Source organism: Aristolochia californica, unplaced genomic scaffold (genome assembly GCF_029961685.1).
Source record: "Aristolochia californica isolate CCGP_79_NKW_82.1479 unplaced genomic scaffold, dmAriCali1.0.hap1 SCAF_5, whole genome shotgun sequence".
NCBI lineage: Eukaryota > Viridiplantae > Streptophyta > Magnoliopsida > Piperales > Aristolochiaceae > Aristolochia > Aristolochia californica.
This window is the reverse complement of record NW_027182214.1, coordinates 42409418-42432697: the sequence shown is the minus strand read 5'-3', so window position 1 is coordinate 42432697 and position 23280 is coordinate 42409418. Positions and strand designations below refer to the sequence as shown.

General features: G+C 39.7%; 2 protein-coding genes and 1 pseudogene across 3 annotated transcripts; 1 reads left to right on the top strand and 2 right to left on the bottom strand.

Moving 5' to 3' along the window:
• Positions 1–56: 56 nt before the first annotated feature.
• LOC137965372 (chitinase 2-like) lies at positions 57–1913 on the bottom strand (annotated as a pseudogene).
• Positions 1914–2775: 862 nt separating this feature from the next.
• On the top strand, positions 2776–9183 carry LOC137965582 (kinesin-like protein KIN-5D). 2 transcript variants are annotated; one of them, XM_068811850.1, is made up of 23 exons: positions 2776–2999; positions 3563–3760; positions 3865–3994; positions 4091–4252; positions 4338–4814; positions 4904–5001; positions 5162–5318; positions 5428–5497; positions 5632–5708; positions 5800–5853; positions 5948–6028; positions 6114–6225; positions 6450–6536; positions 6664–6839; positions 6920–7081; positions 7184–7291; positions 7396–7554; positions 7638–7721; positions 7833–8038; positions 8131–8232; positions 8324–8433; positions 8526–8677; positions 8769–9183. In XM_068811850.1, exons 2-23 carry the CDS (start codon positions 3585–3587, stop codon positions 8994–8996), a joined length of 3168 nt encoding a protein of 1055 aa, XP_068667951.1. In that variant the 5' UTR covers positions 2776–2999; positions 3563–3584; the 3' UTR covers positions 8997–9183. The 2 variants fall into 2 exon arrangements, with proteins under 2 accessions (XP_068667951.1, XP_068667950.1); XM_068811849.1 differs by having other exon boundaries at positions 3554–3760.
• Positions 9184–9958: 775 nt separating this feature from the next.
• LOC137966487 (uncharacterized) lies at positions 9959–15611 on the bottom strand. Its single transcript, XM_068813120.1, has 3 exons — positions 15232–15611; positions 10849–15034; positions 9959–10186 (listed from the first exon to the last, which is right to left on the bottom strand). The coding sequence occupies exon 2, from the start codon at positions 14927–14929 to the stop codon at positions 10898–10900; it is 4032 nt and encodes a 1343-aa protein (XP_068669221.1). The 5' UTR covers positions 14930–15034; positions 15232–15611; the 3' UTR covers positions 9959–10186; positions 10849–10897.
• Between the last annotated feature and the right edge of the window lie 7669 nt (positions 15612–23280).

The window sequence follows — 23280 nt, the reverse complement described above, 5'->3', positions numbered from 1 at the left end:
CTCCTAGAGAAGCTTATTCCAGAACGGGAGAAAAGAGGCCTCGCCGGTCTCACTCTCCCTGACCCCATGACTTGGCAGGACTGATCTTTTCTTTTCAGTTTATCTGTTGTTTCAACTGAATAAGATTAAGCAAAGAGCCTAATTTAATCTTATGTTTGGAGCATGAAACTGTTACTTCTTTAAGCGTCCATGCTTTTTCAGATCACTATCCAGCCCTTGTGTTCAAAAGATGTTGCTGGATTTGACTACAAATTAGAACCCTAAAAAACAATACAGACTGATGGGAAATGAATTTTAAAGAGTTGTATTAGCCAACAAGGCTTGTGATTGATGTTCATAACGAAAGCCCATCCTCTTAGAATCACCTGCGGACCACACAAACATACCAAGAAGTTTTCCCCATTTTTGTAGCTTCTTACAAACAGTAAAGAAACCATGAGCAGGAGATAAACCACCATCTCCCTCTGTGGAGAAACTGATCAACACCTTACCTCCTCTGTAGTTTGAACTCTGAGGCTTGAAATAGCTTATGAATTGAGATACATTCGTCTGCTTGTCATAGGCATAGAACTGGAAGTTGACATAGTCTATGACATGGCTGTAGTTCTTCACCAAAGCCAGGTAATGGCTTTGAACTTCATCGTTCTCAAAAGGTGCTATGGATGCAAAAGATATCACCCCATTTTTCTTCAGAATCATCACGAGCCGTCCAATACACTCTGCAAAAGTTCTGGGATGGAGTGCTCATAATCAATGTCAATGCCGTCTAAATCATATTCTTCGATAATTTTGGTGAGGGAAGAGTGCGTTTTGTACCCAAGATTCAATAGAAGAAGGGGCGAAGTAGGCATATTTTCCCTTCTGTACAGTGTCTCCCCCTAGACTTACTGCAACCTTGACATTGCTACGTGCTCTCTTAATGCCCTGAACCTCCGCCGGACTGAGGCATTTGGAATCCCAGAAGATATTGAATTTGCCATTGGTCGGCAAAGAAGCTGTAATGGTGTAATCAATGGCGAAGGAGAGAATGAAGTGGAAATCAACTGCAAAATTTATGGGAACATCTGATAACTTGGTGGTGTTGGAATCTGCTCCGATGTATTCTCTGAATAGTTTTGCAGCTTGAGCTGGGAAATTTCTGAGAAGAGATGGAACAAGAAAAAGGAAGAAGATGAGCCTGTGATGTCCATACTAATGAGAAACAGAGGAGACTTTTTCTTGTATTGTGGAATCGTATTCTGCTCGGAAAGACCATGGCAAGGAGATATCTACAACTTAATAGTATTCTTAATCGAAAACAAGACAAAGGGGACTTCTTGACAATCTACAATTTATAGAATTTTTAATTGAAAGCAAGACTGAGGGAACTTCTGGTGAAGACACAGTAAAAATTCTTATTCGGCAGTTGCAGGAGACAAAGAAAGAAGAATCACAGGTTTTGCCTCGGAAGGGTGATCGACTTTGTCTGTGATAGCAAACCTAGAATCATTCATTGTTTACTGAGACATTTACAAGAATCGGCTATCTATTCTCTGCCGTTCTGCTGGCGGATTCAATTATTCGGCCACCCAAACCGTCCTATATGTGCGCTCAACAACCCAGAAAACCAGAGGCAGCTCTGTTTGGGATTAGAAAGATGATAAAACAAATCAAAGTCGCAATCAGAGGTGGGTGATGTTCACAGCGCCAAAGTGTCTGAATCTCGTACATAGATTCATTAACGAACAAACAGTGAAAGAGAGAAGAAAGAGAAGGGACCAGCAAACGGCAATCTCCCCCTTTTTTCAACAAGTTTGCTCCCTTAAAACAAGATTAGGAGCAGCTGCTGTCTTTTTGCCTCTGCAAATGCAAGCATCATATGATCCCATCACCGCCCATCAAAAATCACATCTCACCCAACGCTTTCCCCCCATTGTTGCTCTTTCTGCGCACATCAGAGAGGGTGAAGAAGAAACCTCTGCTTCTCTTCACCCAGAAGGCTCGCTCAAACTCCCTGCCAAAAGATTCTGCTGGACCTTCCGGTAGCTGCTGCCATTTGATTACTTCTCAGTGGTCATGTGGTTGGTGTCTTGACCGTTCTCTTTCATGGGTTCTTTTCATTTGTGAGAATTTGTCAGAGAGGAAGAAAGAAGAAAAGTGGAAGGAGCATACATACATGGGGTAGGATCGAAGTGAACTGTTCATCCTCTGCACATGCCTCCACCATCAAAAGCTTTTTTATCTGTTTCACAATCCATATCAGCTGGAGATAACTAACTAATCTTCTTTCCACCTTCACCAAAAAAACAAAAAGAAGGAAGATTACCCATTTTTGTTACTCTGAGAAGCTTCTCTCTCTTTTGTTCAATTTCCAGGAGCTGTTATTGTTGTCTGATAGCCCACCTAAGGTGGAAGATAGGGAGTTTCATGCATGTTTTATCATGATTCTGATCATTCTCCATGCCAGCTTAGAAGGGGACCCATGTTGTCATATTTACAGTCGGCTCAAAGCTATAGTGTAAATAATGCCAAGTCCGGGGGTAAATGGGATGATAATGTTGAACTTCTAAGGCTCCAGGTGTCGAGAGGTGACTTCATCTTTTTTTTCAAAAAAATTAAAAGTTGAAAAAAGCGTCCGAAAGATCACAGCTCCCTCTAACGGTCGGAAAATGACGTTTAACGGCTCTATTGACGGCGTTACCCCGTCGCTGCTTGTAATTTGTAAACGCCCTCTTAACGCCTCTTCGTTTATAATTTTTTTCCTCCTTCGCCTGCTCTCTTCTTTCTTCTCGTCTTCTCTCTCTCTCTTATTATAGGCCACCACTGCAACCAAGTACTGTGTATAGGAAAGCGCAGTTTTAAGAAAATAAAATTCCGAGATCTGCTGGAAATCATCGCCCAGTTGAGAATCTCTCCTCCGTCGTCATCTGCCGGTTTCTTATCTGACATTTTCAAGCTCGAGTCTTGGGGAGTATTATTCTGGATTTCGGACTGTAGGAGTTGCCGGCCGGCATTTTAGTGTGAGTTTCGATCTGGGTATCGGTTGCCCATAGGGATTGACATTTCCGTTTTACTGCATTTTTTGGGTTCTGGGGTTCGGGTTGAGACTGGATTTGGTCCTTTTTTCTTTTCTTTTCTATTTTTAAAAAATGATTTACTATGTTGTTTTTATTGCTTTTGTGCGTTTGGAACTTGAATGGTGTCTGGGTTTTTAGTTTTCTTCTTTTTTGAGTCGAGTGGTATCAATTTCGACTTTGGGAGTGTTATTCATGAATCCTGGGGATGCTCGGTCGGATTTTCCGTTTATCAGAGCTGTTTCAAATTCAGGGTGTGTTCTTGGAAAAAAAATATTACATTAATTAGTGTGACTGCGTTTGTGTGATTTGAAAACGCGGAAGAAGGTTTTCCAATGGAGACACTTGTAACTTCTTCATGTTGTTGATTTTTCTTCTTCAGTGGATTTGTATTTGGTTTAGTGGATCTCTAGGCAGTTTGTTTCTGGAGTACGGCATTTTAAGTTTTCCTTGTCTGGTTTTTAGGATTCTTTAATCTGTTCCTTTTCTTTGACACTCAGGAAATACAGATACTGGTCAGACTCAACCTTCATGGATTACTCACAGCAGCAACAGAAGAAAGGAGCACTAGTCTCTCTTTCTCCTTCTCAAACCCCAAGATCGAGCGACAAATCTGCAAGAGATATCCGATCTGGAGATGGGAATTCCTACAGTAGTAAGCACGATAAGGACAAAGGAGTAAATGTGCAAGTTCTTGTCCGGTGCCGGTGAGAGTTTCTGCTCCCAAGCATTTCCCTCTATAAAAGCTATCTAGAAATTTTTTCTTTCAGTGTTTAATACAGATATTGCTCTCCATTCGACATCGTCTCAGGCCACTGAGTGAAGATGAGACGAGGGTGAACACTCCAGTGGTAATTTCGTGCAATGAACACAGAAGAGAAGTATCTGCGATTCAGTGCATTGCCAACAAGCAGATTGACAGAGCATTTGCCTTTGACAAGGTTGGAATCCGAACTGTTTCTCTTTGTACCAAATTAAGCTTCAATGCGGATTCTAGCAAAGAGAGCTAATATTCTTCCAAATTTTACTTTCGGTAGGTGTTTGGTCCAGCTTCCCAACAGAAAGATTTGTATGATCAAGCTCTCTCCCCTATTGTGTTCGAAGTTCTTGAGGGTTATAACTGTACTATTTTTGCCTACGGTCAGACGGGCACTGGTAAAACCTACACGATGGAAGGAGGAGGGGGAAGGAAAGCCAAAGTATGCGTTTTCTACAAACGAATTCATTTTCTGGAGCCTTTGGGTGTTTTCTAATGTTTGTTCTGTTTTTTTTTCTTATTCGCAGAATGGAGATTTCCCTAGTGAGGCTGGAGTTATCCCAAGAGCCGTTCGGCAAATTTTTGACATTCTTGAGGCTGAGAATGCCGAGTACAGCATGAAAGTCACATTTTTAGAGCTGTACAATGAAGAAATAACAGATCTTTTAGCTCCAGAAGAAACTTCTAAGTTTGTAGATGATAAATCAAAGAAACCAATTGCTCTTATGGAGGATGGAAAAGGAGGAGTGTTTGTCAGAGGCCTAGAGGAGGAGAATGTTACCACAGCCAATGAGATTTACAAAATTTTGGATAAAGGGTCTGCAAAGAGGCGTACAGCAGAAACTCTTCTTAACAAACAAAGCAGCCGATCACACTCTATATTTTCCATTACAATTCACACTAAAGAGTGCACTCCTGAGGGGGAGGAAATGATTAAGTGTGGAAAGCTTAATCTTGTTGACCTCGCTGGTTCGGAGAATATATCACGTTCAGGTGCCAGAGAGGTACCTTCTGAACTTGCTTCTTGTTGGCTTTAACGTGTTTAAGGAAACACATGTATGAATTCACTGTAAAAGATGGGTTTCACTTGCAGGGCAGAGCAAGGGAAGCTGGAGAGATCAACAAGAGCTTGCTAACACTGGGGCGTGTTATTAATGCACTTGTTGAGCATTCAGGTCATATACCATACAGGTAGGTCATGCATTTGCATGTTGAGCCTCTTGTTTCAGCTCTTGGATGCCTTTTAGCATTTTCTTAGTGAGAATTGTTTTCATTTTTTTAGTTTTTACTAATTGAGTTGATCAACATTTTAAGGCAAAAACTTCTGAAACTCTTTTTAATATATATTCAGGGATAGCAAGTTAACGAGATTGTTGAGGGATTCCCTTGGAGGAAAAACTAAGACCTGCATTATAGCTACTATATCACCATCCATCCACTGCCTGGAAGAAACTCTTAGCACATTGGACTATGCTCACCGAGCAAAGAACATCAAGAACAAGCCAGAGGTCAGTAAAACCACAGGCATCAGCTGTCAAATCTACAACAATATCTTGCACAGGGTTTGAGGTACTTCCCATGACCCCATCTCACTTCCTACTTTCCTATCTATTTCAGGTTAATCAGAAGATGATGAAATCTGCGCTGATCAAGGATTTATATGGGGAGATTGACCGCCTTAAACAAGGTTGATAACAAAATGATAAGCAGTAACTACATTATATAACAATAATTGAAATAAGCATAATATTGAATTTTTCTTGGTAAGTTGTTGGTGGTAGACCAACTTGATTGAGCATTATGTTTTTTCCTTCCACATAGAGGTATATGCTGCAAGAGAGAAGAATGGAATATATATTCCACGAGATCGTTATCTGCTTGAAGAAGCCGAGAAGAAGGTTGGTACTTTACACAGGAATTTGAGAGTCCAGACTCTTAGTACCCTACTAAGATAAAAGTGATGTTAAGGTGCTTTTAAATCTGCTGCAGGCCATGGCAGAGAAGATGGAACGCATGGAACTTGAGTCGGATTCAAAGGACAAAGTAAAAACAACCTCTTTGTTCAACTATTTGGCTCCCTCAAGTAAATGATTTTTCTTCCTTTTTTGTTAACTTATAATATTGTTTTCTTTGTCAGCAACTTGTTGCACTTCAGGAACTATATGATTCCCAGCAACTTTTAACAGCAGATTTGAGTGACAGACTTGAAAAAACTCAGGTGGAATGAACCTTGACAATTATTAGCTAAACATGCCTAAACCTTGCATGCAAGAGACTAATCTCTAGTTTGTGCCTTGCTGCAGAAAAAACTTGAAGACACTGAGCATGCACTGAGTGACTTGGAGGAAAGATTTAGACAGGCAAACAACAAAATTAAAGAAAAGGAATTCCTGATCTCTAATCTCCTCAAATCAGGTGAGTCTGAAGAAACTCTTGGGCCATTTTGCATAACAATCAATCATAGTTGTTCTTTTCTTCCTACATAAAAACATTATCAGACAGGTGAAGGCAAGTTCTTGAAAGTCAAAATACCAGACAATCCTCCAGCATGTTTTTGTAGTGAAAGCATACTTCATTATCAATGTGTAGAAGTGTTAATTTCAGCCACTGTGTGATAGCACTTTGTATTGCTCTTTCAGAGAAAGCACTCACGGAGCGCACATTGGAGCTACGTACGGAGTTGGAACATGCAGCATCAGATATTTCAGTCTTGTTTGCAAAAATTGGTCAGTACACTTGTTACTTAGAAGAATCGCAGCATACTTTGAGTTTCTCTTCCTTTAAAGAATAGTTTTCTTCCTTATCACAACAGCTTGGATTTGACTCATTCCCAAATTTTACTTTGGTGACCAGACCGGAAAGATAAAATAGAAGATGGGAACAAAAACCTTGTCCAAAAATTCAAGTCTCAATTGACTCAGCAGCTGGAGCTCCTGCACAAGACTGTTGCAGCTTCTGTAACCGAACAGGAACACCAACTTAAAGGAATGGAAGAAGAAATGCAATCCTTTGTCTCCACAAAGACAGAGGTATGAAACTGTTGGTATTGTGGATTTCTTATTAGTGACATGAACTTGTGAACTGTAAATTGTGATGTGTCTATGAACAGGCAACTGAAGAACTTTGTCAGAGAGTGGAAAATCTGAAAACTATGTGTAGGTCTGGGATTAGAGCTTTGGATGACTTAGCTGGTGAACTCAATGGGAATTCCCACCAGATTTTAGGAAACCTGAATTCAGAAGTTTCTAAGCATTCTTCTCAAGTTGAGGATGTATGTCTATAGCTGGTTATCCTGGGAACCTTTCTTTTAAATGCAATTGGCTTTGATTTTCTTGAATTTGTCTCACAGCTTCTGTCCCACTTCCTCTTGCAGCTCTTCAAAAGAGTTGCTCTTGAAGCAGATACCATACTTGCTGAACTTCAAACAGGCCTTGCCAATGGGGAGGAGAAACTCTCGGCATATGCAAATCAACAGCGTGAGGTCTGAAAATGACTTATCTTGTCTTGTCCTTTATGTTTCATATTTGTAATTAATTGAAATTTCGTTATATTCTATAACTTACTCCTTCATGACACATAAAACAGGGATATGCTAGAGCTGTGGAGACCACAAGATCCATTTCCAAAATTACTGTGAACTTCTTCAAAACCCTAGACGCTCACGCTGCAAAATTGGGCAGACTTTTGGAAGAATCACAGTCTGTGCATGACCAGAAGTTGCGTGAACTTGAGAAGAAATTTGAGGTCCTATTCATTCCATATAAAATGGGAACCAATCTGGTATATTCTCTGTTCTGGTATTCAACCTACTACTGTGAATTTTGCAGGAATGTGCTGCTAATGAAGAAAAGCAGCTGTTACAAAAAGTAGCAGAAATGCTAGCAAGCTCCAATGCAAGAAAGAAGAAGCTGGTGTGTTGTTGTCGTTTGCTTTTCTGCCATTTGGAGTTCCTAAGTGGAAGATACTGATGTTTCTGATGTTTCTAATCAATCAATCACTGTTGTTTCTGTTTTTGTTAAAAGGTCCAAACTGCAGTCTCTAGCCTATGTGAAAGTGCCACCAGTACGACCACTGAGCTGCAGCAAGAAATGTCGACCCTTCAAGACGTTACTTTCTCAGTTAAGGGGCAATGGGCTGCCTTTATGGAAGAAACTGAGGGCCACTATCTAGAAGATATTGCTGCTGTTGAAGATGGAAAGCAATCCATAGAACTAGGCCTACGAGACTGGTACGCTTATGTTGCATTTTCATTTAAGATTGGGTCATCTAGTGAATTCTTGTTTGAACATTTGCCATTTTTCTCCTGAACACCTCATGCAGTATGGCAAAGACAAAATCGAGTGCACAACAATGGAGAAATGCACAAGAATCTGTTATGAGCCTTGAGAATGGCAACGTTGCATCGGTTGACTCTATTGTGAGGTGATTGTTTAATATGTTTGTTTACGTTTTAAGACAGCTGTTGCTGATTACACATGTTGTGGTAACCTTCCTTTATGGATTTCTTGAGCAGGGGTGGAATGGAAACTAATCAGGTGCTCCGTGATAGATTATCTTCTGCAGCTTCTACAGCTCTTGAAGATGTTGAAGTTGCAAATAAGACTCTCTTTTCCTCCATAGACAGTAAGATGCCTTAGCCAATAGTTTTGACAAGACAGACAGTGAAGTCCATTTTAGCTGTACTTTACTAATAGAAGGAATACCTCTTTTTGCAGATTCCTTGAAACTTGACCAAGATGCATGTGGAAGTATGGAATCCATGATTGTTACTTGCTGTGCTGGCATGAGGGAGCTCAAAAGTGGCCATTACCATAAGATTGTAGAGATCAGTGATAATGCAGGCTTATGTTTTCAGGAAGAATATATGGTAAGATAATTATAGTTCATCACTGTTTCAATTTAAGAGCCACCACTGTTGTTCTACCTCTCACTGGATGCCTGTTTACCGTGAAATCCAGGTGGATGAACCTTCTTGTTCAACTCCAAAGAAGAGGCCTTTCAATTTGCCAAGTGTTTCTTCAATTGAAGAGCTGAGAACTCCGGATTTTGACGACCTTCTGAAATCATTCTGGGATGTCAAGTCTATGAGGCTTGCAAATGGTGAAGCAAAACATTACTCTGACGCCTACGAGTCTCAATCTCCTTCCTTAAGAGACTCGAGAGTGCCTCTTACTGCCATAAACTGAAGGACTATCAGTATATTACTGTACATAAGATATATGTACATTCATTTTTCAATTTGTTTTAGTGACAATAGTGAGCTATTATTTGTATTGACCATAATAAAGGAAAAGCTCAGCTATATGAGGAACAAAAAATTTCAGGAATTTCAGCTTTATGAAATCCTCTACTTGGAGCAAATTGCGTAGATAACTTAATTGTTCCTGTTGTTCATTTTCCTTGCTCAAGGCATGTTTGGTGTAAGGGACTTCTCGTGCAGAAAGCAACGTATCCTGGACAGCAGCAACCTTCCGATCAAGAATATGTTATCAGCCTTTTGAAATTGCAATTAAACTGTGTGGATTACTGCTTAAAATACAGTGACGGATTAGACAACAAAATTAAGAGCCCTTGTGAGAGTCTTAGATGATGAAAAGGAAACAATTTGAAATTTGGAATGCAAAGAGAGAAAAACCAATCTTGTACATTTGTTTCCCCGTGAAAAGAAAAACAAAATTGCTATGAGCAACAGGGAGGATATCAGGGGTGGGTTTTGCGGCAGTTCAAAATCTTAAATAAAGTCCCCATGATACAAAACAAGACGAAGATAAAAACTAGAAGTTCTTGACTCTTTAAAACTTCAGAATATCAACCCAACTCAGGCAACCCACCTAGATTTTGTTTTTGACGAGTCAGTCCCAAGTAAGAGTTGGGATTCCATGCTCACCATAGTTTGAACCATTTTCTTAAAATTGGCATACCCAATTCAATTAAACCTAAACATAAAAAATTATCATTTTCTAAAACAATATTTCCTGATATTCTTTCCTCTCATAATCATCCAATTCAAGTTAATCATTATGCCCTATACCTTATTAGCTAATAAAATGAGGAAAACAGGAAACAGTTATAAGCCAATAAGCCGGTAAGTGCAAAGAGTGAAATTCTTGTGTCCAGTTAGCAACAGCAGCAAAGAACCGACGCTGAAATGAAGTCTGATATTAAAAGAAACACCAATATGGTTATGGGATGAGGAGATGAAGAGAACCAGGATGTGGATAAAATTTCAGGCCTCTCAGTGAGTCATGCAGAAATTTACATTTTCACATGAACAAAATGAAAGACAAAAAACAATATACACGTATGATGACCTACCACAAATTCAAGGCTGCACACGAGCTCAACACAACTTGTGTCATATATATGGGACATGCCCCTGCAAAATATTTGTGTTCCCAAGTGTTAGAACTCTTATGGACCAGATGCAAGAAGTATTTGTGTCTTAATCTAGAGCAAATTCATGGAAAGCATATTGATTTTCATTATGAACCGGACGACTAGGGTTGCTATGTCTTGATTCTGTGTTAGCAAATTGTTCAAGAGTTCCATGACCATATCACCAAATTAAAATAGAACATGATAGATCGATGAAGACAAGTCTTTCAAATTTTTATGATTCGATTTGCCACTGAGGTAACACTAGCACTTTCTTTGCTAAAGAACAGACTTATTGACAGCCGTTTGAAACGCATACTTGCATCAACTAACATGGGACATACCTAAAAGGACTGAACCAAATTTTAAAAAAAAAAATCCCAAAATTCTTGCAAAAGCTTTAGCAATAGACAAGAGAAAAATAAAATGAACAGGTTGGGAACACAAAAGAGCAGCTGTTGATAGTCAATATTTTGTTGAGAAAAATATACTATATGATTGTCAGAACTGTACCAAGAGAGAGTGATAGGTAAAAAACCTCGTAGCAATGAAGAACAACAGGATCATATGCACAGACTAATTACTATGAACTACTTCACAAGCAAACTCGGAACTAACAAAATTAATATTGAGATATGGTTATCTCATTATCTCAATTGATACCTTAACTATATCCCCAGAAGATGTTGACGTCCACTGCTGATGGCACCCTTCACGTTAAACCTGTACTGAAGACCCTAACTGACCTTTCCCGGCCAAACCCTTCATCATCAAAATCTTCATTTGTGTTCTCCTGACAAAGCAATTTTTTCTCCTGGGGCCTATTCAACTCAAGAACTTCCCAGCCCATAGGATGACTTTGGTGTATACCACCTGCTGCTGAATCAACAAATGGCTCAATGTTTCCCTCCATATTTGGCCTCAAATCTTTATATCCATTTTCAGCATTCTCCTGTTCATATACAGATGATGGACCTGCATTGAACTCTGAACCATAATCAAGTTCAGGACCACCACCTGTGACTGGATCCCCTGTCCCTTGATAGGCCATCGCATCATTTCCAGATCCCATGTCAGTCTGCTCTGTCGCATCTTTTCGCTGCCTTTTCCATTTCTTTGTGGAGGAAGTCCCATCGTCCTCAAAATCTTCTTCCTCTCTATCTCTGTGTAAATAGACCCACAACTTTCTTTCTGCATCAAACTGGACACAAGGATCTCTTTCGTAATGCAAACGGTCAAGAGCCCCACTGACAACTTGGTTAACCTGTGCATCAGACACATCATCTACAATGAACTGTGAGTCCCTTATCATGGTACAAACATCAGCTCTAGTCCCAATACTGCCAGGCAACCTAGCAGCAGCATCCCTTACAAGACAAAGAATAGTCACATGTGGAGGACGATCAGGCTTAAGCATAAAATGGTCACGGGCCTTCGAAGTAGGCTTCCCACCACACCGTCTCAAAGGGGCAACAATAGATTTCCGACCATCAGCTGCAGTATATGAAAAGGCTCTATCTGGGACTGAATACCTCAAAACTTCCTCCCTACGGAAATACGCCCTCACTTCGTCAGAGCTGGGGCTGATTGTGATGAGACTCTTCTGGGCTCTCAGGTCTCTAAATCTCTCCTTCTCATCCATATTGGGCATTAACGTCACAGGTGGAGCTGGAAGACTTCCTATCTGTTGAAGGGTCTCTTGTCCACTTTTCAGCCAATTGGCAAAAGCATCAACCAATTTCACAAGCATCTTGTGGGGGATAGCCCATGCAGCAGCAGATGTAGTCTCCTCTTCCACAGGATCGATTTCTGACAAGCCAGAAGGAACGGGACCCACCCAAGACCAACTCTTAGTAGCCTTCTCATAGGATACAAGTGCCTTCCAACCCTTTGCACCCAAAGGTGCTGTCTTTGATGAAAATATCTTCAAAACACCTCTGATCAAATCCTGAAGCGGCTCCTGGGTTTCAAGTATACAAGGGTCCCCAGGATTTGACTTCACCCGGTTCACAATCTCTTGAACAGCAAGAGAAGGCAAATTTGTTTCACCTTTTAGCTCTGCAGTAGTCATATTTATATCCAAGATCTCACGGAATGACCCATTAGCTGATTCCTTCAATCTCCCATCAGTTTTCTCAATGATATCTTCTGGATTTGAAGTAATCATACCCATTCGAACAGCAGAAAGAAGATGAATAATGGAGAATGAAAAACCAGTGTGAACTGTGGGAGTGATTAGTGGAAACTGCTTCTTCAAGGGCTTTGTTTCTGGCTCAATGTCTCCACCTCCTTCTGAAATCACGACCTCTGAAGTGACCATAGGCACAGGACTGGGATCAGACTCCAATTTCTTCTTCCCCTTCTTCTTTGTGGAACTGGGATCATTCACAGGTTTCTGGGAATTCCACTGAAGGTGATCGGATTCATCTGGGTTCTCCAAATATGTTGTGTCAACCTTCCCTTTTCGCTTCCGCGTTATTGAATTGCCTCCAGATAATGGGACACTCAACTTTTCATGCTGTTCAGTCTCATCTATGTGATTTTCAGGTTTCTGAAACTTCTTTCCTGGTCTAGTTGCCTCCATCTGATCATGCAAATCATCCTCTTCCTCCTCATATTTAAAATGAGAAGCAGTATACCCATGGTCCCTTTTTCCTTTACGTTTTTTCCCCTTCGAGGAAGTCTTTGGCAATGATAACTGACACTTTTCACCAGGATCACCAAGCATTTGATTCTTCTTTACTGATTTAGTTTTTTTGTGATCATCTTCCATTTTGACAGAACTAGGATAGAATCCTTCATGAAAAGTTTCATTGTAGTGAATGGATTCATTAATCTTCCCCTTCTGTTTCCCTTTTGAAGTGAATATTTCTATCTCTGGCACATGGGGCCGTTCACTAAGACTCTGGGCATTGTTATCTTTCCTCACAAGTTTACTGCGCTTTTTAGAATCATGCCTTGCTTTCAAAGAGGTAGAGTGGACCCCACTCGAATATCCCAGTTTCCTGATAGGCAACTCAAATTCTGCATCTTCATCAACTTGCTCAGATGAATTTGATTCTGTTTCCTCACTTGGTGCAAAAGGACTACTGAATCTATACTCTCCTACGCTTCCTCCATTTTCAGCATATTTCCTTGCCAACTTCTCCCGTGACATTTTGGCTCTATGGTCAGACTGTAAGTACAAGTCACTCATTTGCTGCAATGAATCCTTATAAGAATTTTTCAGAGTCTTGAATTCCTCCCCTGTTTTCCAAGTTGTGTTTTTTACAGTCCAGGAATCAAGTTTACCGGAATGGTCCAAGGGAAACAGGTCTTCAGGTTTCTTGCTGTGTCTACGAGGTTCATTGCCTGCTGACCATTCAACTCGACGTCCCTTCTTCTTTGGAGAATTCACCCACTCTTCTGCCATAGACCTGTGTAGTTTCTCTGAATATTTTGCTTTTTTACCTCCATTGAAAGAATGAGAGGCATGAGACCGGTTATCATTGACAGATTTTCGTGTAAATACCTCCATATCCACCATCTGCTTAGTGTTTCTGTTCTTACTATGAGAGAGCAGGCTCTCGTTTACAGAGAAAGGGTATTCCGTGTGACTATTTGTTTCTTCATTCAAAAATCCCTGCTTCTTTCCCAACTTACCTGATTTTAACCTATCCATCCTCCTATTTTTCTTGTAACCCATTTCACATTTTTCGTCTTCAGCATCATCATCATCCATGAAATGACTCCTCTGCCGCCGGGCACTCACAAAGTCATATCTACCAAGTTGATCACGCTGACCAAGTCCCATCTGTGAATTGGAGATTCTTGATTTCACATCAAATAACCCATGATTACCAGAAGGCAAAGCCTTGGAAGAAGCCTTGGTTGCAGCAACCTTCAAAATTCCCTTTGGATTTAGTTTTCCATACCTTCCTGCCTCAAGAGTCACTGAAGGTTTCAATGAATATGAAGCATGATTACTCAACTTCGAGCCAAGTGTAACATCCTTCAGCTTTTTACTCCAAAATCCCTCGCTAGATTCTTCTTTCTCTGAAGTGTCTGTTTCAATCCCAAGCCTCTCATCCTTGCCATACTGCAGCTCTCTTTGACTTTTCATTAAACTCAGAAGATGAAGCCTCTCTTCCAAACCATACCCTGGGCAGTTCTCCCAAGCATCCTTTATCTGAATAAGACTATCAACCATGGTGTTCTGATATTTGCGAAGTAAATTGTAATGTCTCCGCTTCTCCAAGAACTTCAAACCTTGTTGGTAGAGAGCAACTCTTGGCTCACAAAGCCCACCTTTCAGGCGATTAAAAAGCTCACAAAGAGGACTCCCAAAATGGAAATTACTACCAGAAAATAGATCTTTTAAAGTCCGGATAAATGTCTCTTGGTCCATATCAGGGAGGAATTCAGCCAGGTGAAACCGCTCATCCTCTATAAGACAGTTGTTCCACGTATCCAGAGAAAGAATTTCACACAAGTTCGGGAGATCATAGAGATCCAATGGGACAGAAAAGTTATGGTGTCCTACTTGGCAAAACTCAGCTCCTACTTCTCCCAATTCAGACAGGTCAAAGTCATCTGAACCAGCCCCGGAATCCACATCAGACTCAGATTCAGAGTCATGCCCTGACTCGGAGGAGGAGCTTCGAGTTTGAAGCTCATCATCGTCACTAGAGAGACTGTCTCTACATCCAGGGGAAATATCACTGTCTAATCTCGCGACTCTAAAGTTATTTCTTACAATAGCCATCGAACCACAGATAAGCCAAAGAAACAACGGGCAAACTGAAATCTAAAGCAATTCTTTGCCTCGACCGAACTCCCAGCCTCCACCGCGACGGCGCTAATAGAACACCTGAGAGCGAGGAAAAAATGAACAAAAAACCCAAAAATAAATATTGGCAGCCCTAGAACCTTCAATTCGTTCAATTTCAGAAAATCATCAGTCAGAAACAGCAAATAAGGTTATTTTGTCTGATCCAAAAAAAATTTAAAAAAAAAAAAAAAAGCAACAAAAAACAAAAGCGTAATTAAAAAACAAGTCGGACATACCGAATCGGATCACTTTCTCATCCCTTGCAGCGAAATCCTCGCTTTCCAATGGCTCCAACACCAAGCCATGACAAAGAATAAAGCAAATGGCGGAAACGCCGAATTTGAAAATTTCGGAGTCGGTGAGGTGCTGCCCCTAGAAACCCTAGAGCAAAATAAAAACAGAAATAAGGGAAGATATAGGGAGGGAAGGTGAAGAAGCGGTGGAGAAGACGACGGTGACGTGGAAGAATCTGCGCCGTCTTAAGGAGAGAAAAGGAGGAGGCAGCGATGAGGGGACGAGGCTTCGCTGTTAAAAACGATGAGAGGAAAAAGGGAAGGAGAAGAGAAAGACGACGAAAAAAGACGTAAAAGGGCAGAAGTGTGAAAGAAGAGAAGAAAGAAAGGGAAGGGGAGAGGGAGGGAGGGACGCGTTCGCAGAGACGAAGAGAGAGAGAGCGTAGACGGCGACTCAGCACCCAAACCGAGACCGTTGCAGTGAAAGGCCAATAGGGCTGAGCTTGGGCCCACCTTGCTGGCCCACTATGAACCGTTAATATCGTTCTGCTTCCATCGAACCGCTCCTACTTCAGAGTGGTAGGGATGGGCCCCGCCTCGCTAGAGAGGTGGGGACACCTTGAACCCCAAATCCTTATGAGAACAACCCCAAATTTCAAAATTGAAGCACAACTTAGAATTTTTTTGAGTCGTAGGTCATTTACATTTTCAACATCGTGCATGCGCATTTATCTTTAAACATGTTAGAATCAATTAGGAATCACTTCTCTCTTGCATTGAATGTTAATTCTAAAAACTGTCATTAGATTAATTAATTAATTAGTACTTGCAAATGATCACTCAACTAGAATGTGCACTGGTGAGAATTATAATGCATGATCGATCAATCCTTGAATGATTAATCGATTAACCAAAATTGTGCTAGATTATGCTATAAAGCATGATCGATCATACCTACCTAGGCATACAAAAATTGCAAAGTATAATTGATCATTCACTATAGATTGATCGATGAGGTAGAACAATGTCATTTGGAGACATAAAGCATGATCAATCATTCTTACATTGATCGATCATCCTTGTATTGCATACCAGGAATTACAAAGCACGATCGATTAGTCACTGTTGCACTAATCAATCAACTTATTTTTGTCAGCCAACAGTCAAATACTGATCAATCGATCTAATCGATCAATAAGTCATTTAAGTTAAAAATATTGCCATTATTCGATTCCTAGCCATCTATCTTGAAATTCCATATAGAGTTGATTGTCTAGAGAGAAAAAAAGACTATTTTTGTCTAACTCCACAAATTCTCTTTTTTTCGGTCCTTACATTCAGCCTAGATAAACTCCAAATCATTTCAAAGTGTGCTTCAAAACCGAAGACTTGGATCTTTCAAAGGAGAAAGATGTCTCCCATCTTCAAAAGGGTGTAAGTTTTTTATTTTATTGTAATGTTTTAATTTTATTTGATAGGTTTATCTAAAACATTGAATCTTGATAGAATAACTTACTAGAGCTAGAATATAGCTAAATCTCAAGGGAGATTGTTTGTAATCGTGTATTTGAGTATACACGTGGCTTAAAGGAGAGCCAAGATCTCTTTCTTGTAAAACTTCAAACTATGAGAGTTTATACTAGTGGAATTTCCCAAGCAAAGGTTCTTGGGCGGTGAATACTTAAATGGGGGAACATTGATAACAAAAAATTTGGTGTTCATTGTGGTGTATGAATTATTTTTTTTACATGTATTTATTATTTTGTTTTAATTCTTACATGCCGAGCTTTAGAATTTGAAAACCTCAATTCATCTCCTATTGAGAAACCACCTGATCCAACAATAACTTGTACTATCCAAGGTCAAATTTGAGTCAACTAAACGATACCCAAAAATATTGCTTTTTACTATTTTCCTTGCATATTATGACTACTAAAAAGTCTGATAAAAATTTGCATAAAATTTATTAATAAATCACTAATTATGATATTTCGATACAAATTTATTAGAAACATGTAATATAAAAAAAAATCTTTTTGTTCTTACAATCTCAATTTCACCTTGTGGCCTAAACGGAAGGACAAATAAGTCCCCTATTACTTTAATACATAATAATAAGAAAAAATAAATCAAAGCACAAAGAAAAAAAACTAAACCAAACGTAGAAACGAAAGAATAAATAACACGAAAGGACAAATAACAGAAAACCAATCACAAAAATAATTTTGTGACGAAACAATTAGTTGACAATGGAACTAGTTGAACACAAAATGATTTTTTCGTTATTTTCATGTCCTTTGATATCACAACCAATCCCTTAATAACAAATAGTTATGTCGTAAAAGATTTGCATAAAAACCCTTAGAAAAAAATTATTTCCAATGATCATATTTCTAATTTATTGTCCATTTATAAAGTGCATTTTGGGTAGTAGAATCGAGTGGAATAATTCCTTAAGTGTGTAATTATCCATTAATCTTTAAAATTGAAATGTGGGGGATACAAACGTTAACTTTGATAATGAAATTTGGACAAATAAATATTTTAGAAATAATTCATTGACTTGATTATAATAGAGTACAATAAGCCTCTATTTATAATAGAGGAAACAAGTATAATCAAATTATAATTAAAATAAGTCATAAAGTAATTAAATAATTGAACTAGAATAGAAGACTAATATAATTGAAATACCTTTTAATTGAGAGTCTTCTATGAGACTCTCTTTTGTAAGACTCTTGTAAGACCGCCATATGAATTGTTACTATGTAAGATTTCTTGTTATGAGAGTCATCTAAGACTCTTTCATACTTATTCTTCAACATTCTCCCTTAAGCCGGAGTTTATAACTTTAGCTTACAACGAAAAATATTATTGGTCTTCAAGAAAAATACTTATTCATGTTGTACTCCCCCTGATGAAGATATTCTAGTCACATAAAATTTGATACATAAAATTCAAGAAAAAAACTTATTCATGTTGTACTCCCTCTGATTTTATCACCTAGCTCATCCTTCATATTTTTCATTTTATTCTTCGCCCCAAGCTAGGGATAAAGAAGAACATAGAGATCCAGCTTGGATGAAACAAATATAAGAGAAGAAAATTACTCATACCCATAAAACAAAATTTTATACACCAATCAAAATGGTCATAGTCTAAAAATAACTCACTCAATTTCATAGACGAAAAGAAAAAACCTAATTTTAGACATGAAAAAGTGATTACTCACTTTTTAAGGACAATTCAAACTGTTGAAATGTATAGTTGTATAGCGTGATCGGAGGAAACTGTATAGCGTGATTGTTTCCTCCGATCCCGTGATTATATTCTTGATTATATTCTTTGATTTTAGGATCAATTTAGATCCTAAAATCAACTTGTAAAGTATTATAAATAGCCTCCTAACGGAGAAGAATAAACTCATCAAAAAACCATTCGTTCAATCTCTGTTATTATTTTCGGCTCTCTGTTTTACATGGTATCAGAGCAGGAGAATTATCCTCTCTTTACTGTCGCAGAAAGTCAGAGCTAAGTGCTCCCGTAATCGCCGAAGGAGGAAGCCGGAGGAAGGAGAAAAAAATCCGTCGGACTTACAGAACTCTGTTTTTTTTGCAACTCCGTATTCCGGCTATCCCGACGCCAAAAGAACGTCACCGACGCCCAACGACGATCATTGAAGACCGAAGACAACCGCCGACGAGCGCTGACGACGGCACCACCACCCTGTTCCAACTAAAGTCGATGCTCCGCTGTCGTTGCCGAAGACGAAGGTTCCGAATTGCCAAAAGAGAACAGAGTTCTCTTACGACGGTCCTATAGTCAAAATCACGTCGCCAACGAGTGCCGACGATCGTTGACAAGTGCCGACGAGCGCCGACGACAGCATCACCACCCTGTTCCGACTAAAACCGACGCTTCGCTGCCGTTGCCGAAGACGAAGGTATTTTTTTGAAACTTAGGTACTGTTCCTTTATTTTTCTAGTCGACCCAGACCGACGGGTCAACCAAATCGGACCAAACTGGTCTAAACCCGAACCAAATCGGACCAGCACTGGAGCGGACCAGAATTGAATCTGCCCAGATCGTACCGAACCGGACCAGATCGAACCGGACCGGACTGAACCGAACCGGACCTGATTAGAAAAAAAAATTCAGATCGATGGCCACCACTACAGGCGCATCCACCGAACGTATCCCATCACCACAGATTATAGTCCACCAAGATAATTCTGCGTTTCCAACTGGAATTATCCTCGATGAGACCAATTATTCATTATGGTCCCAACTCATGGAGATGCGAATTGGCGCGCGCAACAAAGCTGGATACCTCATCGGCGAAACAAAAAAACCAACATCTGGTGATGCCAATCTTGGAGCATGGAGTACTGACAATCAAATAGTCAAAAGTTGGCTTATTGAGTCCATGAGTCCGTTGCTCATGCAGCGATTTATTCGCCTCTCCACTGCCAAGGAGATATGGGAAGCAGTATCAAAAACATTCTATGATGGATTCGATGAAACTTGTATATTTGAGCTGAACCAGAGATCTTTTTCTACCAAACAAAATGGTAGATCGTTATCCACATACTACAATGAATTGGTTGCTATTTTCCAGGAGATTGATCATAGAACTATATCTCAAGAAGGAACAATCGAAGGGCTAATCCAGTTGCACTCTGCAATGGCTAGGCTTCGGGTTCATATTTTTCTCAGTGGGCTTGACTCCGAGTTTGATCAAGTTCGTGGAGAAATTTTGCGAAAAGACCCCAAAATTGATTTGGAGAGTACATATGCATATGTCATACACGAATATCAACAAAGACAGACAATGGGGAGCTATCGCCCAGTCTCCGAGAACTCGGCGATGTTAGTCAACCAAAACCGACAAGGATCATCAAACAGTCGGAACCCCCAATCCTCTGGCAAAGGTAACAATCGTGTATGTATTCACTGCGAAAAAAAAGGAGATTCACAACACCGGTGTTATGAGATTATTGGCTATCCGGAGTGGTGGGATTTTTCAAAAAATCCCCGTAACAAGATTGCTGGGAAAGCTATGGTGACATCCATGGAAGATAATCAGGAGCTACCTACTGCAAATGTTGCCCATCCAGGTATTCTCGCTAATGCATTAGTATTCTCTGTACATTCTAAGAATAGACCTTGGATTATTGATACAGGTGCATCCGATCACATGACAAGGGATCCTAGTCAGTTACAATCCATCCTACCTTCTCCACAATCTGTTATTTCAATAGCCAATGGTAGTACCTCTCCTATTACTGGGGAAGGATCTGTTATATTATCAGATAATCTGACATTAGATACTGTCCTTGTGGTTCCTTCTCTTGAATATAACATGTTGTCTGTTAGCCAAATTACTTCCACTCTTGCTTGTACTGTAACTTTTTGGCCCTCATTTTGTGTCTTTCAAGACATTCTAACCCCGAAGATTCTTGGTTATGGTGTTAGACGGGGCAAACTCTACTATTTGGAGTTGACAGAGAACGGGGGATCAAAAATCAGTCAGACAAATAAAGCTAGCAGTGAAGATAATGCTCAAACAACTGTATGGTTATGGCACCGACGATTAGGCCACCTTTCCTTTGGTTATCTTAAGAAATTGCGACCTTAACTTTTTTCAGGTTTGACTGATGTGCATTTTCATTGTGACACATGTGAATTGGCTAAAAGCCACCGTATTGCTTATTTCCCGAGTTTGAATAAAAGTTCCAAACCTTTTGCGGTTATTCATTCTGATGTTTGGGGTCCAGCCAAAATTCCTTCTATTTCTAGAGCTCGTTACTTTGTGACATTTATTGATGAATGCACTAGAATGATTTGGGTATCTCTGCTTATCCAAAAAAGTGATATGTGTCTAGCATTTCAGAAATTCCATACAATGATACATACACAATACCAAAAGCAAATTCGTGTTTTGCAATCTGACAATGGTACTGATTTTGTTAATGCTCCTCTCGAAACTTTTCTGACCACTCATGGAATTCGTCACCAGACTTCTTGCACCTATACTCCCCAACAGAATGGATTGGCAGAAAGAAAGAATAGACAACTTTTGGAAGTAGTGCGTGCATCTCTCTTTGGCATGAACATGCCTCGATTTTATTGGGGCGAAGCTATCACATCTGTTGCCTACCTCATCAATCGAACACCTTTTAGAGTATTTGATTTTCAAACTCCTCTACACAAGCTGCAATCCCTGATTTCAATTCCCCATCTTCCGAATCTTGCACCCTGAATTTTTGGATGTACCGCTTATGTTCATATCCCAAAGATCTTGCGAAATAAACTTGATCCATGTGCCAAGCGATGTGTATTTGTTGGCTACTTTGATTTTCAAAAAGGATATCGGTGTTATGATCCACACACCAACAAGCTCCATGTGACTTTTGATGTCTCCTTCCATGAATCAGTCCCTTATTATTCAGGGGGAGTTTCTTGGACATCTCTTCAGGGGGAGAGTTCAAATGAAGAGAATGTTCCACGTGAAACTAACAGAGATGCTGAAAGAGGTGCCGAATTTATTGAGTTAGAAGCGGTGAATGAAGTTTTTAAGTGTCATGATGTGCAACAAGACTGTGATTCAGTAATTTCACCTGAAGAACCCCCAGAGTTGCCCCCGTCTGCACCAACAACTGAAGAATCAACCCAGAATGTTCCTCCTCAGGTAAATACGAATCCTATGTTTGATGAGTCTAATGAAACAAGTCTTCCTACAGAAAATATAACCTCTAGATATCCACAAAGATTGAATAGGGGAGTTCCAAAAAAACAGTATGAACCTGATCTTGAAGCCAAGACCAAATACTCAATCAATAACTATGTGTCCTCCCATAGGTTGACTAAATCGTATGCATTTACTGTTGATCAATTATCCAGGGTTTCTATTCCTAGTAATGTGCAGGATGCATTAGCTGATCTAAAATGGAAAAAAACGATGAACGAAGAGATGAAGGCTCTACAAAAAAATGCCACTTGGGAACTTGTTCCCCAACCTAAAGGAATAAAAACAATTGGATGTCGATGGGTGTTCACATTGAAACTCAAACCGGATGGAAGCATTGACAGATATAAAGCTCGGCTAGTGGCAGAAGGATATACGCAAAGGTATGGGATAGACTATCAGGATACTTTTGCACCAGTAGCTAAGATCAATACAATTCGTATTCTTATATCTATAGCAGCAAATCAAGACTGGCCTCTGCAACAATTTGACATTAAAAATGCCTTCCTCAATGGAGACTTAGAAGAAGAAGTCTACATGGAACTACCACCAGGTGTAACAAGTGGTTCTTTGTCTCAAGGTAAAGTTTGTAAATTGAAGAAGTCATTGTATGGGCTGAAACAGTCACCTAGAGCATGGTTTGGGAGATTCTCGGCTACAATAAAGGTGTTTGGTTATAAACAAAGTAACTCAGATCATACTTTGTTTATAAAACACAAAGAAGGAAAGGTAACAGCATTAATTGTATTTGTTGATGATATCGTCGTGACAGGAGATGACCCAGGTGAAATGCAAGCTTTACAGGAGTATTTAGCTACTAAATTCGAAATGAAGGATCTCAGACAACTTAAATATTTTTTGGGGATTGAAGTTGCAAGATCGAAACATGGAGTCTTCCTTTCACAGTGAAAATATGTGTTGGATCTTCTAGCCGAAACCGGAACGTTTGACTGTAAACCAATCGAGATGCCCATGGAAATGCATCATAAACTCGGAATTCTTCCAGATCAAATTCCAGTAGACAAAGGGCGTTATCAGCGATTAGTTGGAAGATTAATCTACCTATCCCACATAAGGCCCGATGTAGCATATGCAGTATGCGTTGTGAGCCAGTTCATGCATGCACCAAGTGAAGAACATATGGAAGCAGTCTATCGGATCTTGAGATACTTAAAGAGTGCTCCAGGAAAAAGGTATATTATTCTCAAAAAATAGTATCTCTAGTATTGAAGGGTATACAGATTCTGATTGGGCAGGTGATCAGACAACCAGAAGATCCACGTCAGGTTACTTTACTTTTGTGG

Excerpts from the sequence above, each read along its gene's own strand:
- LOC137965582 (XM_068811850.1), top strand. The coding sequence starts at position 3,585 with ATGGATTACTCACAGCAGCAACAGAAGAAAGGAGCACTAGTCTCTCTT. Across the intron at positions 8,233-8,323 it reads TCGGTTGACTCTATTGTGAG|GGGTGGAATGGAAACTAATC; the intron begins GTGATTGTTTAA and ends TTTCTTGAGCAG. Across the intron at positions 8,434-8,525 it reads TCTCTTTTCCTCCATAGACA|ATTCCTTGAAACTTGACCAA; the intron begins GTAAGATGCCTT and ends CTCTTTTTGCAG.
- LOC137966487 (XM_068813120.1), bottom strand. The coding sequence starts at position 14,929 with ATGGCTATTGTAAGAAATAACTTTAGAGTCGCGAGATTAGACAGTGAT.